This window comes from Neopelma chrysocephalum, unplaced genomic scaffold (genome assembly GCF_003984885.1).
Source record: "Neopelma chrysocephalum unplaced genomic scaffold, ASM398488v2 Primary Assembly neopelma1_243, whole genome shotgun sequence".
NCBI classification, from domain to species: Eukaryota; Metazoa; Chordata; class Aves; order Passeriformes; family Pipridae; genus Neopelma; species Neopelma chrysocephalum.
The window spans coordinates 531,353-548,644 of NW_020897905.1; the positions used below are offsets into that span (position 1 = coordinate 531,353).

Sequence of the window (17,292 nt, forward strand, 5' to 3'; positions counted from 1 at the left end):
ACCCATTTAACACCTTTATTACAACGTGATGAGGATCCAGTCCCATTCAGCACCTTTATCAACCACAGGGATGAGGATCCAGTCCCGTGTAACACCTTTATTATCACAGGCCGAGACTCCAACCGCATTAATGAATGATGGGATGCGGCTCTAGCCCCGCTAATTAACACCGGGACGGGGATCCTGCTAATTAACGAAGGCCGGGACGCGGGTCCCTGAGGGGCGGCAATGGCGGCCGGGGCCCGCGCCCCTCCAGCAGGCGGCGCCCCTTGCGCGGCGCATGCGCGGTTGCTCCCGGCGCGGCCGCGGCCCCCCCTCAGCGCCGCCCGCCATGTTCGCGGAGCTCAACGAGCTGCTCGGGGCGTCCCCGCAGCGCCCGGAGCCGGTGAGAGCGCGCCCAGGGCGGGCGGGAGGGACCGGCCGGGGCTGCTGGGAGCGGCGGGGCACGCTGGGAGGGGCGCGGCCTCAGGCGGCGGCCGCGGCCGGTCCCCGGGGCGGAGCGGAGCGGTCGCTGGCGCTCCCCTCGCTCGGTGCCGGCTCCCCGCCGCCCCTCACGGCTCTGGCTCCGGTATCGGCGTCCGGGACGTGCTCCCGCGGTGCTCTGGGCCAGGGGTGTTCTGCAGGTTCTTATTCTTCAGGGCACGTTAATTTAGTTCGTTCAGGCGGGTTTTGTGCTAATGGAACTAAACACCCTCGCCCTGTGTGATAACCGCGTGGGTAAAACGTTCGTCCTGGAATCACAGAGTGTCTCGGTTTGGGAGGGACCGTGAGGATCACCTGGTGCACCCCTGCCATGGGCAGGGACACCTTCCACTGGCCCAGGTTGCTCCAAGCCCCATCCAGCCTGACCTTGGACACTTCCAGGGATCCAGGGGCAGCCACAGCTTCTCTGGGCAACCTGTGCCAGGGCCTCCCCACCCTCCCAGCCAGGAATTCCTTCCCAATATCCCATCTATCCCTGCCCTCTGGCACTGGGAAGCCATTCCCTGTGTCCTGTCCCCCCATCCCTTGTCCCCAGTCCCTCTCCAGCTCTCCTGGAGCCCCTTCAGGCCCTGCAAGGGGCTCTCAGCTCTCCCTGGATCCTTCTCTTCTCCAGGGGAACCCCCCCCAGCTCTCCCAGCCTGGCTCCAGAGCAGAGGGGCTCCAGCCCTGGCAGCATCTCTGTGGCCTCCTCTGGACTCTCTCCAGCAGCTCCACGTCCTCCTGCTGCTGTTCCCAGGGCTGGAGCAGCTCTGCAGGGGGGTCTCAGCTGAGGGGGCAGAGGGGCAGAATCCCCCCCTGCCCTGCTGAGGGATCAGCCCAGGGCACAGGGAAGGTTCTGTGCTGGGGCAGGTCCAGCCTCTCACCCACCGACAGGGCTGTTCTCCATTGATCCATCACTCCCTTCATCCCCAGCCTGTGCTGATACCAGTCCCAGCCCAGGTTCAGGGCTTTGCCCTTGGCCTTGTTGAACCCCCTGAGGTTGGCACGGCCCCACCTGTCCAGCCTGTCCAGGCCCCTCTGGATGCCCCATCCCTTCACCCCCCCGTGTGTGACGGCCCCACAGCTTGGTGTTATCAGTAATTATTAACAAATTATCCCTGTGCTGTGTGTTACTCATTGCTTTTACTGACAGATACGAGCTGAGATAACAAAAACAGGTTTGGGGTGATAATTGATTTTGTAAGTCTGACTTTCCCCCCTTATCTGCAGTTTCTCCCTGGGCTGGAAAACACCAATGAGGTCAGTCCTTGTCAGGCTGCCCGGAGTGGGGCAGCGCTGGTCTGGTGGGGAAGAAACATGGGGAAAATTTAGGAGAGTGCCCTCGAGGCTCAAAGCAATTCTGGTGGAGGTGTTGGCTGAGGCTTGGTGGTAGTAAAGGATAGTCTGAGACTGTGCAAATGCCCAAATCCCTGTGATCCCTGTGGTTCCATGTTGAGTTTTTAATGCACGTGAAGCTCTTAAATGAGGAGCACTCGGTGGAGTTGGAGTGTTGGCAGAGCCGAACCTGTGCTCTAAGGTGTATTTGATGGTGGAGCTGTGGGATGACCAGGAATGCTGCCACCCACAAGTCTGGTTTTGGGAGCAGGGAGCTCACCTTGATGTGAACAGAAATTCCACAGAGCAAAACCAAAAGATTTGGCCTCTGGACTTGCCTGCCAAAGCAGGACAGAGGAGCCGATCCAAAGGCTCGTTTGTGTGAGGAATTCCCTAGGATTGAGTTGGCTCTTCCCCTCCCAGCAGCCACGGACACGGACTTCCCCCGGCGTGCTCCAGGTCCCTCTTTGTGCAGGTGCCTGGCTGTGGAGCAGCAGAGTGTGCCTGGCTGCCCAGCGAGCTGTTCCTGGGTGCTGGAGTTCCTGCCCTGCCTATGGACTCACCTGGCAGTAAATCCTGAGTGTCAGTGTTTTCAGTGTCACTGATCCCCGGGTGTGCCGAGAGACCCGGCCTGGCTGGCTGGGAGTCGATGTCCCACTGTACTGACACAGCACCAGCCCTCTGCAGCCCTGTCCTTCCCGGCTCTGCCATCCTGAGCTCTGCAGCTCCACGGCTGCTCCGTGCCATTTTCTGGGTGCTGACAGCTGCAGGGCTGGTGGGTGGACAGGGCTGTCTCCAGAGTGGGTGTATGTGCCGTGTCACCAGGAGCTGTGACACCCCGCCGGCGATTTTGGCAGCTCCTGACAAGTAGCTGCAGCTTCTCCCTCGTAGCCTGCAGGGAGAGAGAGTGTGAGGGCAGGGTGTGGAGGGAATGGGCTGGGGCACGGGGAGAAGGTGCTACAGGAAGGATTTGCCTTTGGAAGGGCTTCATCCCCAGCAGCAGGGGAGCGAATAACTGGGGTAGCAGCTTGGTCCAGTTCATAAGAGTCTTGTAAGGGGAGCCTTGGGGTGGACTCGGTGGATGCAGAGGTCTTTTCCACTACCAGTGACAAATCCAGTGGTTCTGCCAGTGCTGTCTGAGCAGCTGCAGTGTGACAGCGGAGTGAGGGCTGGCAGGATTGAAGGGGGATTGGAGTGAGGACTGGCAGGATTGAAGGGGGATTGCTGGAAGGTTTGGAACAGTGAAATGCCGTGTGCTCAGTGACAGCATCCCACCGTGCTGGCACAGCCTGCTGCGGTCAGGAGCCAGCCAAGGAGGGAGGGGATGGAGGGACACTCATGCAGGGACTCTTTTGGGGAAGAGGGTAGCTGGTCTTGTGCTATGTGAGCCCAGAGACTCCTCCAGGCTCATCCATGGAGGACACATCTGGGATTTGTGCTCACTGCAGCAGTGTCCCTGTCACTGCTGTGGCCACCAATGCATAACCCTTTTTTTTGGGGAAGAGCTCTGTCTGTGACTGAGGCAGAGCAGCTTCTGTGCCCTGGCCTGTGCTTTGCATTCCCTGCAGCCCTGTTCAATATTTGCTGTTCCAGTTGCTCCTCTTTAGGCTTTGGGCACCGGGGAGTTCACTCTGACGGATCACTTGGGAATTGCCTGTGCAGAGATGGCTGGTTGCTGCAAAAGGCTTGTTCTTGGGGGTTAAAAAAAACCCCACTTCAGTAAGTTCTTTGTGATTCCAAGCAGCCCTTCTATGATTTGTGTTGATTAAAGAAACATCCTGCCTAAGATTTTAATGGAAACAAACACGTTGATGAGGCTGGGGCTGATAATGACGAACGGAATTAATTTCCTGCCTGATCAAAACAAGGTTTATTGCTTGTGCCCAGAGCTCTGCTGCACTACACAGGTTTGGTGATAAGGTTTTCTGCCCTGGATGTGGCACATTGGAGGTAAACCTGGAAAAGGGGCCAGGGAGGTCTGTTTGGGGACAGGAGGAGCAGCAGCTTTAGCAGTGGTGACATTTTAAACACACCAGTGACACTGGCTGTGGCAGAATGGACTGGGAGTGGAGTGGGTGGCTGTTGTCCCCCTGCCCCTTGCAGAGAAAAGATGACTGTGAGTTGAAGGACAGAGGAGCAAAGCTGGGGGGTGGAACTTGCTCAGAACCCCCCGATGATGGTGTCCAGCACCAAAAGCTCCGGATGTGCCAGCGCTGGGGGCACGGTGCTGCACCCCAGTGTCCTCTGCAGCAGCCAGGGGTTTCCTGGGGAGGGGGTGGCTCTTGATGGGTACAGGGCATGGGGGTGCAGCAGGAACTTCAGCAGGGGTTTTTAGCTGGTGGGTGGCTCTTTCAGAAGGCAGTGAATTCCACATTGGGCACGTGGGGACGTGGGTTAGTGGTGGCCTTGGCAGTGCTGGGTTAACAATTGGACTTGATGATCTCAGAGGGCTTTTCCAACCTTAACAGTTCTGTGATTCACGTGCCTCCCCGTGAGCTGTGTCTGGAGGAAGCGCTGGCGTCCCTTTGTGAACAGGCAGCTGGAGCTCGGCTCGTCCACTCCTTCCTCCAGCTGATCCCTGCAGAACTGCCCGTAGTCTGAGCAGGCACCTTGTCCACCAGGAGCAGTTTGTGCCCTCACCTTCCTCTGTTCAGTTGTTTTGCTGCTTCCCTTGCAGGGTAGGTTCACGCTGCTGCGGGACAGCCGGACCGACGGCAGCTTCCTGGTGCACCACTTCCTGTCCTTCTACCTCCGAGGTGGGTGAGCAGCAGCACTCCCGAGGCATGGGAACCCTGAGGGGTCCTTCACCTTGCTCTGTAGTGTGAGGCACCCTTGGATTAACACAAAGCTGTGGGGTTGGGATTGGGGGATCCCAGTCCTGACTTGTTGTCTGTACCCGTGGGTACATCCCATAATGTCTGTGCCTTGTTTCGTCACCCAGCGTGGGGATCCTGGTCAGTCACACGGGCTCTGACAGTGAGATGTTCACTGCAATCCCTCCCTGCCTCGGTGTTTTATAATGGAATTACACATATCAGGATCAACTAACAACACACAAGCTCATAGTGAGTAAAGAAGCAAACAAAGGGCCTGGCAAGTTGCCTAATTGCTTTTATGGGAGCAGTTTCTCCAGTGAGTAACCTCCTGCTCCCTGTGCAGCAGGCACTGGACTCAACTCCTCCAGCTTTCTGCTGGCACAGCCACCAACCCAGCAAATCAGAGTGCTGGGCAGGGGGTGGTCTGAGGGCATCCTGCCCCCAGAACTGCCACTGCCTCAGCAGGGATTTACCCTGCTTGGAAATATTCTTTTACTTAATGGAAAGAGGGAAGCTGCAGGAAATCCCATGGAGAGCAGGTTGGTGGTGGTGTGAATGGTTCCTAGGGACTTGGCAGGCACTGCCTTGGGGTCTGCCCACATCCCATCCTGGCTCTGCTGATGTGCTGACCTGCAGCACTGCCCTGGGAGTTGCTGCCTGGAGCTGCCCGTCTGCCTGGGAAGAGCCTTCCATCCCCTGTGGGTGGGCAGCCCTGTGGAATGTTACTGTCTCAGGACAGGTGTCCTTGCTGTCACCTGCTCCCTTCCACCCCAGGACCCGGGTGCACTTATTCCCTGGCTGCAGCACCCCCGTGTTGTCCCCTTGGTGCCCAAAACCTTTGGGGCCTCCCTGTGGAGGCTCAGTGGGGCCACTGCCTCGTTGCACTGGAGATCCGTGTCCTGACATGCCCTGGTTGTGTTCATACCCCTAAGGCCAGGTTGTCACATGGTTTTCCAAAATCCTATTTTAGTGAGTGAGGTGTCTTTGTAAAAATTCCTTGTTCTGTGTGCTTTTCCAGTCAAGGTCACTCGCCTTACGAGAGCCAAAATGGGGGTTTTTGGCACGTCAGTGGTTTCAGGAGTTGGTGTCATGGTCGGCCACTGGCCTCCTTACAGTGACTCCAGCAAACGGTGCCAGGAGGTCCCAGGGCACCAGGGCAGGGGGCAGAACAGGGGCCTTACACTTTTGTGATGCCATCTTTTTCTTATTCCTTACCCCTCTTTTTAAACTAACATTTCCCCTAATGTAGAAATCCTCTGGAAAGGTGAAAATTGAAAGCAAGGAGGGGTCTGCCTGGACCTGTCAGGGTCCTTCCAGACAGACCTGTGGTGGTTTGTGGGCTCTGCTAACAGCATTGCCCCATGGAACTGCTAACGTATTTGTCCTCCCCAGCTGGCTGCAAGGTTTGCTTCGTGGCCCTGCTCCAGTCCTTCAGTCACTACAACATCGTGGCACAGAAGCTGGTGAGTCTCTGGGTGCAGGTTCATCATTACAGCTCCAGGTAGTTTCTGCTGGGTGGGAAGGAAGGGGAATGGGGGACAGGAATTGCGTGTGACGTTTCCAGGTCCCGGTGGGGACAGTCAGGACTGGTGCTCCTGTGGTGGGGGATGGCTGTGGGGTGCCCCACGGGCAGAAGCTGGACGGCTGCTTGCTCTGTGCTGAGGAATGTTTCCTGGGGATCAGCATTCCCCAGGCAGGCCCACACTGGTACACGGGGTTCCCTTAATTCTCTCAGGAGGAGAGTGCCATGGAATGGGTGTTCCCAGGGCCCTGCACACGCAGGACACGCTGGCTGTGCACCACAGGAGCTGCCCGGGGGACTCTGCTCCTGTCCCTGGGTATGTTGGGGTGAAGGGCTGGGTCACCTGGTCACAGGGACACCTGTGGGCCAAGCCACGAGTTTGAGCTGTATGAGGAGCCACACATTCCCATGTTCTTAGGGATTTCCTTCCCACGGGGAGTCAGGCAAGGATTATGTGTACCCTGAAATGAGGAAGTGGAGAGCCAAGGTAGGCAGGATAATTCCCTGTGTCAGCAAATTGTCTGAGCTCCAAAATGCTGCTCTCAGCTCTTTGTACAACGCTCAGAGGTGAAACGCTCCAGGTGGGAAGCCCAGGTGACCTTCCAGGGCCGGAGGGATGAGGGCTTGCATTGGTCCTCCCTCCTCTGGCTCTGCTGGGAATCCATGAAGCCTTCCAGGTGCTGGGGAACCAGGTGTTGCACCTCCTGTATTCCCTGCTGGGAACAGGGGCTGAGTTTCCATGCTGCTAAAAAACTGTGTTTTATTTACTGCTCAGTTTTCACCTTTTGAAAGGAGATCAGTGGTCTGAGGTACATGAAGCGGGCTGGGCAAATGGAGCTGTAACTCCCAGGTTGGGCTCACCTCTGAGTCACTCTTGCATTGTAACTTCACAGATGCCCCTGTGCTCGGTTGGTGTGAACTCCTCCCAGGCTCTGCCGAGCTGGGGGTCCTAACATCAGTTATTTATAGCCGGGTTTCCATCACATCCTGCCTTTGCTTTAACCCTCCTTTGCCCAGAGGAGCATGCCAGGCTCAGTGAAGGGGGTTCTTGGCAGAGTGGTTTCACTCTTGGGTTTGTTAAGGACTTGGTGCTGTAGATCTGTGCAGGAGACCAGCTGGGGTGTCAGCCCTGGGCTGCAGCACACCCCCATTTCAGTGTGCCTGAGCTGTGTCCTGCTGCTGGGAGGTGAACTGCACACTTCACCCACTGACCAGCTCCTTCCTTCCCATCTCCTCTTCCTTGGGAATGGGCTCCAGACGAACTGCTGGGCTTTCCATGTCAGCCAGGAGAGTTGCAGAGATCAGGCTGTAGTTCCTCTGGGAAGTGCTTGGAAGAATCTGACCTGTGAGCGGCCACCTGCTTTGTGTTATTCCATCCAGAGTGGCTGGATGTGAGCCCAGGTGTGCCCAAGAGGCCAAGACAGCCAATGGCACCTGGTTTGTACCAGCCCCAGTGTGGGCACAAGCCCAGGGCAGTGCCCACCCCTGTGCTGGCACTGCTGAGCCACCTCCAGCCCTGGGGGCAGTTCTGGGCCCCTCACAGCAGGACACTGAGGGGCTGGAGCGTGTGCAGGGAAGGGAACGGAGCTGGGGAAGGGGCTGGAGCAGCAGGAGGGGCTGAGGGAGCTGGGGGGGCTCAGCCTGGAGAAAAGGAGGCTCAGGGGGGACCTTCTGGCTCTGCAACCCCCTGACAGGAGGAGGGAGCCGGGGAGGGTTGGGCTCTGCTCCCAGGGAACAAGGGACAGGACAAGGGGAAACAGCCTCAAGTTGTGCCAGGGGATGTTTAGGTTGGATATTGGGGAAATTCCTTCCCTGAAACAGCTGCCCAGCCCTGGCACAGCTGCTCAGGGCAGGGGGGAGTCCCCATCCTTGTAGGGATTTCAAAGCCCTGTGGATGTGGCACCTGGGGACATGGTCAGTGGTGGCCTTGACAGTGCTGGGGGACCAGTTGGATCTGATGGTCTCAGAGGGCTTTTCCAATCCAGTAATTCTATGATTATGCCTTTAGGAAAGATTGCACTTCGAAGAGCTTCAGAACTGAGTGATGCTCTTGTTTCCACTGGGAACTAGATGGTCCCAGGCCTGGGAGGAAGGTCCTGGAGCCAGGGTGGATTTTACAGCCTTTATACACTGGTTTGTGGACCTGGTCCTTGTATGACCTGTGCAGTGCTACAGTGGGTATTTACACCCAGCTGCAGTGCTGCTTCCACCTACGTGCTGTTTTCCGAGGGTACTGCCTTTTACCTGTCCCAGACCAGTTCCTTACATGTTGGCCAAATGCAGGGATGTATTTTCACTTGCAGGAAAAAGCTTTCCTGGCTTTTTGTGCCCGTGTCCTCTTTTCCTGAGGATTTGCACTTCATTTTCAGGGACAGTCAATGTTTTTAGCCATGACCTTGCAGAGAACATGCTGGGCCGTAGCTGGACTAACAACACCAGGGCACTTTGCCAGGTTGGTGTTCCCACCCTCGTTTGGACAAAGTTTGTTGTGTTTTAAAGGACAAACAGATTTGTCCTCGTTTGGTCTCCCTCTGGCCTGTCCCCTGTTCCCTGCTCCAAGCCCTCAGCCTGGAGGATGTGGCCTGGCCCGATCACTGATGGCCACACTTTGTCCCACAGCTGTGTCTGCTGATGGAGCTCATTCCTGCTGCCTCACATGCTCCATTCCTTGCTCCCTCCAGATATTTTGCTTTCCCTTATGGAATGGCTGGTGGTGAGTGGCAGTTCTGGTTTGAGGGGACATCCTGGGCCTCACGCTCCAGGCAGCTTCCCAGAGGGATGGGAAGAGCTGAGCTGTGCTGCAGAGCCATTCCTGGCTGGATCCATAGCTGGCAGCATTCCAGGGCTGCAGTGGGGTGGGATGCTGGGAGACAAGGAAGGCTCTCAGGCTGTGTGAGTGCTGGGAGCACTGTGTGTCCCGTGGGCACTCAGGAAGGTGCCATTGGCCATTTGGAGCAGTTTTCCCACCATCTCCAAGCTGTCCTGTGCTGCTTCCAGAGGTTGTGCTGGGCAGGCTGCTCCCTGGGAGACATCCCAGGGCACTGCAGGAGGTGAGTCCAGGTCTCTCTGGGACCTGGTTCTCCACCTGGAAAATGAGGCTGGACTCGCTGTGTCCATGTCATGGCACTGATAGGATGGAATTCCTGGTTTGGCACACACACCCCCTGTCCCTGCTGCTGTGGCCCTTCCCTGCCACCCAGGCAGGCCCTGGTGGCACAGCCCTGAGCTCCCCTCTGCAGAGGGGGCACTGCTTTCCTGCTGCAGTCCAGAGAGACGGTGTGTGCAGGAGGAGGTGGCTGAGGCAAAGGTAAAATCCGTTGCTGAGTTATTAACAGTGAATTTAGCTGTGGCATTTCAGCAGGTTCCCAGTCCTGTGGGCTCCAGAAATGCCCGAGGGAATGAGGTTTGTGTGGCTGCTCTGCAGCCCAGCCCTGCTTTGTGGCACGGCAGGTATTTATTTGCCAGCTGTTCCCTGCTCCTCACCTGCCACAGAAAGCTGCTTCTGTCCTTGGCTACAAAGTTTTCCATGGGATGTGCTTGCAATTGCCCAAAATGCCAATAGTTTGAAGTTATTTCTGGGGGGAGGTGTTGGAAAAAATCTATTGCTTTGTAGAGGGAGTTGGAGGGAAAAGGAACATTCAGGGACACATTCCTTCCCAGCTGAGTAAAAGGAAAATAGGGTAAGTGTTCTTCTCAGGTAGCAGGATTCACTGGGTTGGGAGTCCAAGCGGCTTCCATTCGAAGCAGGAAGAGATGCCAGCAGGCAGGAGTTTGGTCAGGCCTCAGATTATTCTGAATATCAGTGTACAAAGTGATAGTACTGCAAAACTGAGTCTGGGAAGTTAATTGTGGAATAGTTTGGGTTGGAAGGGACCTGAAAAGGTCACCTAATCCAACCCCCCCCGGAAGTAGTTGTCCTGCATGGGATCATGGGATCACAGAATAGTTAAGGTTGGAAAAAGCCTCTGAGTCCACTGAGTCCCAACTGTCCCCCAGCACTGCCAAGGCCACCACTGACCATGTCCCCAAGTGCCACATCCACAGGGCTTTGAAATCCCTCCAGGGATGAGGACACCACCCCTGCCCTGGGCAGCTGTGCCAGGGCTGGACAGCTGTTCCAGGGAAGAAATTTCCCCAATATCCAACCTGACCCTCCCCTGGCACAGTTTGAGGCCGATTCCCCTTGTCCTGTCCCTTGTTCCCTGGGAGCAGAGCCCGACCCTCCCCGGCTCCCCCCTCCTGTCAGGGGGTTGCAGAGCCAGAAGGTCCCTTCTGACTTTCACCAACTCCAACTCATGAACTTGGATATAAGGAAGTTTTTTACAATGAGGGTGGGGAGGCCCTGGCACAGGTTGCCCAGAGAAGCTGTGGCTGCCCCTGGATCCCTGGGAGTGTCCAAGGCCAGGTTGGATGGGGCTTGGAGCAACCTGGGAGAGTGAAAGGTGTCCCTGCCATGGCAGGGGGTGGCACTGGGTGGCCTTTAAAAGTCCCTTCCAGCCCAGCCTTTCTGGAGTCTCCTCCGTGTCTGCTGCAGCTCTGGGCTGTCCCTGTTGGAGCTGGACGTGCCCCACACGTGGCTCTCCTTGGCCTCCCCAGCACAGGGGGCTGAGAGCCGGCTGTGGTTTGAGTCCTGGTCCCTCCTCCTGCTCCGTGTGGATCAGGCTGAGGCCCTTCCCATGGGAGCCCTGCTGTTGTGCAATGTCGTGGTGCCCACGGCTCTCTCCAGGTCAGGGCTGTGCCCAGCTCGGGCGTGTGGGCTGTGCCAGGGAGTCGGCATTGCCACAGCGCTGAGCTGGAGACACGGAAAGCCAAAAGGTTTTGCCACCCGTGGAGGGGAGGGCGAAGGAATTGCTCAAGCAGTTCTATCCTTGGAAGAGCCTGGGCCATCCTCTCCCTGGCTCTGCAGAGGCAGCTGGTTTTCTCCCGTGCCGCCAGGCTGACTTCCCAGGAGGAGTACCAGGATGTTTGAGCCCCCAAATCACAGCAGGGTTTTTTTTAGTCTCCTGGTAAAATACAGGAGAGCGAATGTGCCACCAGTGTGTCACAGAACCACCCGTTTCACCGCTGAAGCACTGGCATTATCAGCACATTTAGATAAGATTTGATAAAATTGGGCCTTTGCCCCATGTGGTTCTGTTTGCACCATTTCTCCAGAGCTGTTCACTCAAAACCTGCTGTTTTCCTCTCCCGAGGGAGTCAATCTGACAGCTGCCAAGGAGCGGGGGCAGCTGGTCTTCCTGGAAGGCCTCAAGTCCTGCCTTGACCTCGTGTTTGGGGAGGAGGAGGAGCAGCCAGGGCAGCCCAGTCCTCTGCTGTTCCTGAGGTGAGCTGAGCCCAGCACAGAGCGTTCCCCCCGTGTCCTGTCTGCACAGCACCCAGAGCACTGCGGGGTGAAGGGGAACACCAGCACCAGGCACATCCCTGGGCATGTCCTGGCCTGTCCCTCCCTGCTGTCAGAGAGGGAGGCTGTGCCCCTCTCCGGCATTTTGGGGGAATTCCTGCCCCCATCCACTCTGCCAGCATGTTACAAGTCTAGAAAAACATTTATTTCAACACTCAGCAGGTTTGTGTCAAACAAAACTCCAGCCAAGTTGTTTTATTCCTTTTTTTTAATTATTTTGAGTTTTGATCTTATCCAAGGGGACAGTGCTGCTTTATCCATGCTGGCTTTTGGGTTTATTCACTTTCTCCATGCCCCATGGTAAGCTCAGCAAAGGCAAAACACTTCTCTGGAAGTGTTCAAGGCCAGGTTGGACGGGGTTTGGAGCAGCCTGCTCTAGTGGAAGGTGTCCCTATCCGTGGCATGGATAGACCTGGATGGGCCTTAAGGTCCCTTCCCATCCAAAGCATTCCATGATCCCTGGGGCCAGCCGGGAGGGTTTCACCACACACAGGGGTAAAGGAGCAGTGACTGAAGGCAGTGCAGGGCCCGGTGACTGTCCCAGCAGTGGGGACAGCAGGGAGGGGACAGGCTGGGGCAGAGGGTGCCCGTGCTGGGTCAGTGGGTGAGCGGGCGATGCCAGGCCCTGACCCCTCCTCCATCTCTTGCAGGAAGAGCCCCTCCGACCTCCGGGCCCTGTTCGAGTTCGTGCACGCGTCCCTGAGTGCCCCGGGCAGCGAGGCCTGGGCGGGCCCCGTGCTGCTGGTGGATGACCTGAGTGTGCTGCTGAGCCTGGGGGCCACGCCCGTGGCTGTGCTGGACTTCATCCACTACTGCCGGGCCTGCCTGTGCTGCCAGCTGAAGGTACTGCTCCCCTGTGCCCGGGGGGCTGAGCCTGCACAGCAAAGCCTGCCTGTGTTTGCTCTTTCCACCTGACCCTGGTGAAGCTTTGGAAGGCTTTGGCTGTCCAAGAAATTCAGAGCGTTGCTCTGGGGTCGGTCTTTGGGAATTGTGTGAGTCCCTGGAATGGCTGTGCAGCTGGATTCCTGCTCTAGAGCCACTCTCAGGGGTTGTGTGAGTCCCTGAGTACCTGTGCAGGCTCCTGTGCAGCTGGATTCCCCCAGAGAAGGGTTCTCAGTGTCCCTGACACGTGAGCAGGGATTTGAGGTGTAAAATAGTGTTCCTTGGAGCTCCAGGCTCTCCAGAAATCCCAACTCACACCCGTGGTGGGGGGAGGCAGGGAAGAAATGGGTTATGTGAGGGGTTGGTGACTCTCACAGGGGACAGAAACAAGGGTCCCCTTGGAAGGCACCCCAGTCCCTGCTCCCACCAACCTCCAGTGTCTGCGTGTTGCTCCAGCTGCTTTCCAAGGGGCTGTGATGATGTACAAGACCTGACTCCTGGGAGCACCACAGCCACAACTGGTTCCAGTCACCTCCAGACTCTGCCATCCACACCACAGTGTCCCCTCCTGGGCACTTCTGTGCGGGGCTGAGGGATGAGGTGTCCAGTGGGATGGTGGGATCATCCTGCCCTTCACACAGCTTGGAGTGTTGGGCTGAACGTGCTGACAGGGGGTGTTCTGCCTGTGCGGAATATTTACCTCCAAAGCAGCTAAAAAAGATGAGAAACCATGCTAACACTTTTCTATTTCAGTCTGAGGTGTTCTGAAGCTTTCAAGTACATTTTAATTGATTGAGAATTCCGTGTTATTTTAAGTCCTTGGTGGCTTGCATCGGCTGAGCAGAGACTCTGGGGATGGATTTTAATAGAGTGGGTGTGTTGGGGAGCTCTTTGCTCCTTGTCAGAGCTGTGATTGTGTGAGTGTTGCTGCAGCCCTTCAGCCACTTCTTTATTTACCTGCTCTGAATTCAGTCAGTGCCATCTGCCCAGCCTGACAGACTGGTTTAACCAGACTCTGTCTCGTAACAGAGCCTGAGGTATTTTTAGACTGCACATTGTGTGTGTGTGTGTGTGTGCACAATGCACACACAGCAAGCTCTTCCAGAGTTTATAGGTCATGGAATCACAGAATGGTTTGGGTTGGAAGGGACCTTAAGGATCATTGAGTCCCATCTGCTGCTGTGGGCCAGGACACCTTCCATGTGTTGCTCCAAGCCCAGGTTGCTCCAAGCCCCATCCAACCTGGCCTTGGACACTTGCAGGGATCCAGGGGCAGCCACAGCTTCTCTGGGCAACCTGTGCCAGGGCCTCCCCACCCTCACAGCCAAGAATTCCTTCCCGCTATCCCATCTATCCCTGCCCTCTGGCACTGGGAAGCCATTCCCCCATGTCCTGTCCCTCCATTCCTTGTCCCCAGTCTCTCTCCAGCTCTCCTGGAGCCCCTTCAGGCCCTGCAAGGGGCTCTCAGCTCTCCCTGGAGCCTTCTCTTCTCCAGGGGAACCCCCCCAGCTCTCCCAGCCTGGCTCCAGAGCAGAGGGGCTCCAGCCCTGGGAGCATCTCCAGGGCCTCCTCTGGACTCTCTCCAGCAGCTCCACGTCCTCCTGCTGTTGTTCCCAGGGCTGGAGGCAGCTCTGAGCGGGGCAGAGGGGCAGAATCCCCCCTCACCTGCCATGGGGTCAGCCCAGGGCACATGGGCAGGGCATGTCCAGCCTGTCCCCCCACAGCTGCTGGCTCTGTTCCCAGTGCAGTTCAGCTCAGCCCATACTGGGGGATGCCCGAGCTCAGCTGGGACCTCTGTGCAAACTCCCATGTCCATCTCCCCTTCCTCCCCTGAGGGATGGGGCCCATCCAGTGGCTCATCCGTGCCTGCTGCTCCCGTTCCAGGGGAACGTCGTGGTGCTGGTTCACAGCAGCGAGGAGTCGGAAGACGAGGAGAACGAGCTGGTTGTGAACTCCCTGTGCCATCACAGCGACCTGATCCTGTGGGCAGAGGGACTGGCCACCGGCTTCTGCAAGGATGTGCACGGGCAGGTGAGGCACGGCAGGGCACCCAGGGGTGGCACTGTCCCTGTCACCTGCAGCACTGCCTGTGGGAGGCAGCCTGGGGAAGGACTGATCCTGTGGGTACCAGGATCTGCTGCAACACCCGGGCTCTTATGGCTGTGACTCCACTTCTGTGGGGATATTTGGGGACATCCCGCCCCACCTGGGGACTCCCCCACCTCTGGAAGCTTTCCAGGGTTTATACAGCAGCTGCAGCACCGGTTTCTCCCACCCCGAGGCGATGGCAGAGAAAAATACCAATTTCCTGGGAAGTTTCCCCAGGGGTGGATCTGAGCCTGGCCAGTGGTGATCTCCTCGGGGCTGGGACAGCTTTGGAGTCTCTCTGATCCCTCATCGGGGTCTGCCACCACAGGGACAGGGACAGGCAGGGGCTGCCACCACAGGGACAGGGACAGGCAGCTGTGTGAGGGGCTATTTTTCAGTGATCCCCTCCCTGCAGGCCAGCCAGAGGCGTGGGGGCAGCCAGAGGAATGATGTTCCTGTTCCTTTCCCTTGGCAGATCAAGATAATCCAGAGGGTGTCCCTGCAGCAGCCAGGGGAGCAGGATCTCATCCAGATCTACCAGTACAAGATCCAGGACCGGAATGTCACCTTTTTTGCCAGGGGGCTGTCGGCTGCAGTCCTGTGAGGCTGTGACAGCGTGGAGTGAGCCCGGGAATGCCAGTCCCTGCCTCCAGCCAGCCTGGCAGCTCCACCAGCACCTTCCAGGAGCAGCACAGCAATCTGGCCCAGGAGGGAGGCTCAGACACACCTGGAAGCGGTGCCAGCACAGGGATCAGCCTGCCCAGGGATGCCACATCCCTTTGTCCTCCCACCCGGTTCCCAATGGGCTCAGGCCAAGAAGAGGAGCAAGAACGTGCAGGAAGGGCCCTGGGAGCGTGTGAACACAGGCGAGGGATGCCCCGGGGGCTGGGTGTGCCTCACCCTTTCCAGTGTGTGCCAGGTGTGTGCCAGGCGCTGGGGGAGCGCTGGCACGGCAGGAGATGACACAGCGGGCGGGGCAGGGATGGTCTGGCAGCCTGGGCAATGCTCTCCTTGTCCCAGCTCTGGCTGGGGGAGAGCTGCTCAACTCCAGCGTCCACACGAGGTAAATCCACAGCTCCGTGTGCAGCCCCTCACACTGCGGTGGGACCTGGATGTTGCCTTCACTGGCTGATCCCTGGCGCTTCCCAAGCTCATCCTCGGCTTTGGGGTTGGATAAACCCCTGTCTGTGAGCCTCTGTCTCAGCCACTGCTTCCCCATCCCAAATCCTGACCTGCAGTTACATGACCTGCCTGTACTGAAGCATTTCTTTGGGATAATAATCCCTAATTTTAATGAGATAAGGGTACAGTGATGAAGTAACCATGAATTTCTGTGTGGGAACCACTCCCCACTGGCTCCTTGGCAGAGGGCAGGAATGGGCATCTCCCAAGCCTGGATGAGGAGATGTGGGTCCCCTCCCTCCTCATGGCCAGGAGGGCAATCCCAGGAGCAGAGCTCAGGCCTGGAGGTCTCCTGGCAGATGCTCAGCTGGGATCTCCCATTTATCCTGGGAGAGAAACAACATCCCACACTCTTGTGAGAGACAAGTGACCTGCCAGGTCCTTGCAGGTCCAGAGCTGGGTAACAGCTCTGGCAGTGGGACACATTCCTGCATTTTCCATGGAGACTCAGTGACCTGTCCTGCTGCCCGTTTGGGAATGGTCCCTTTGGCTTGAGTTTGGGAAGCCCTGGCTGAGTGATGGCAGTCCAGGGAGGCCGGGCAGGCTCCAAGGAACCGGGGAGGGCAACAAGGCCCTGCATGTGCTGTGGGATCACATGTGCTGTGGGTCTGTCTGTGCTCTGCCATGGAAGTGGCAGTGCCAGGGCTGCTGCTGCCAGCTCAGTGTGGTGACAGGGCCTAGGGGACAATCTGCAAAGGGAGGAGGATGAGACAACCTGTGGTTCTTGGGGAAAGGAGCTGCTTAAAATACACCTGTAATGAGCATAGAATGGTGCGTAATTGGAGTAATATCCATGTGATTACCCTTGGAGAGATCCCAAAACCTCCTGGCTCAAAGGCTCTGCCTGCCTCCCATGAAACCGGCAGGGTGGCCGTGTGACATCACCGTGTGACATCAAAGTGTGACATCACCGCTGGCTTTGCCTGCTTCGTTCTGTGCTCACCCAGTGTCAGCATCCAGGAAACCAGGGCTGGGGAGCCTCAGCCTGACCCCCATGTTCCCAGGATCTGAGCCCTTTGGGATGAGCTGCTCTGCCTGCACCGTGAGCTGGGAGAGCTTGGGCAGGGAGATTCCTGCTGAGGACTGAGCCCAGCATTCCCAGCATCCCTGCCCATGTCCAGCAGTGGCCTTGGCCACCAGGACATGGAGGGGCAGCCCTGCTGCACCAAGGCCACGGGCATGGCCAGGACCCAGCTGGGACCTCGCTCCGGAGCTGACACTGGGAGAGCAGCCAGGGAGCAGATATTGGGAATGGTGCCATCAGTGCCAGGACGGGGTGGCCTTGCCCAGGGTCAGCCCCCAGCTGCGTGCTCAGGGCTGTGCGAGCCAGAGCTTGGGCAATGCCGGGGAATCCAGCGGGATTGGGCTCAGCTTTGTTCCCTTGGCCTCGGGGGGAGCACCTGGGGCCTTGGGGAAAGGCCCACCACGGCTGGGCTGGTGGGACGGGGCTGTGGGTCCTGGGAGAGGGGGGTGATGTGTTGGGAAGGGCTGGCAGCAGCAGGGACTGTTGGGAAGTGTCAGAGCCCGATGGCTGTTTTTGGGGGTGCTCAGCCCCTGGAGATGAAGGAGCAGGGCTTGTATCTCCCAGAACTTGCAGTGTGCTG

The 17,292-nt window shown here is 57.7% G+C and overlaps 1 protein-coding gene across 3 annotated transcripts; it reads left to right on the plus strand.

Annotated features, from left to right (window-relative positions):
• The first annotated feature begins 305 nt into the window (after nucleotides 1-305).
• On the plus strand, nucleotides 306-16,461 carry ELP6 (elongator acetyltransferase complex subunit 6). 3 transcript variants are annotated; one of them, XM_027703578.1, is made up of 7 exons: nucleotides 306-385; nucleotides 4,475-4,553; nucleotides 6,006-6,076; nucleotides 11,328-11,458; nucleotides 12,187-12,379; nucleotides 14,303-14,449; nucleotides 14,982-16,461. In XM_027703578.1, the coding sequence occupies exons 1-7, from the start codon at nucleotides 332-334 to the stop codon at nucleotides 15,108-15,110; spliced, it is 804 nt and encodes a 267-aa protein (XP_027559379.1). In that variant the 5' UTR covers nucleotides 306-331; the 3' UTR covers nucleotides 15,111-16,461. The 3 variants fall into 3 exon arrangements, with proteins under 3 accessions (XP_027559379.1, XP_027559380.1, XP_027559381.1); XM_027703579.1 differs by lacking the exon at nucleotides 306-385 and adding an exon at nucleotides 606-713; XM_027703580.1 differs by lacking the exons at nucleotides 306-385; nucleotides 4,475-4,553; nucleotides 6,006-6,076 and adding an exon at nucleotides 8,518-8,587.
• The last annotated feature ends 831 nt before the right edge of the window (nucleotides 16,462-17,292 follow it).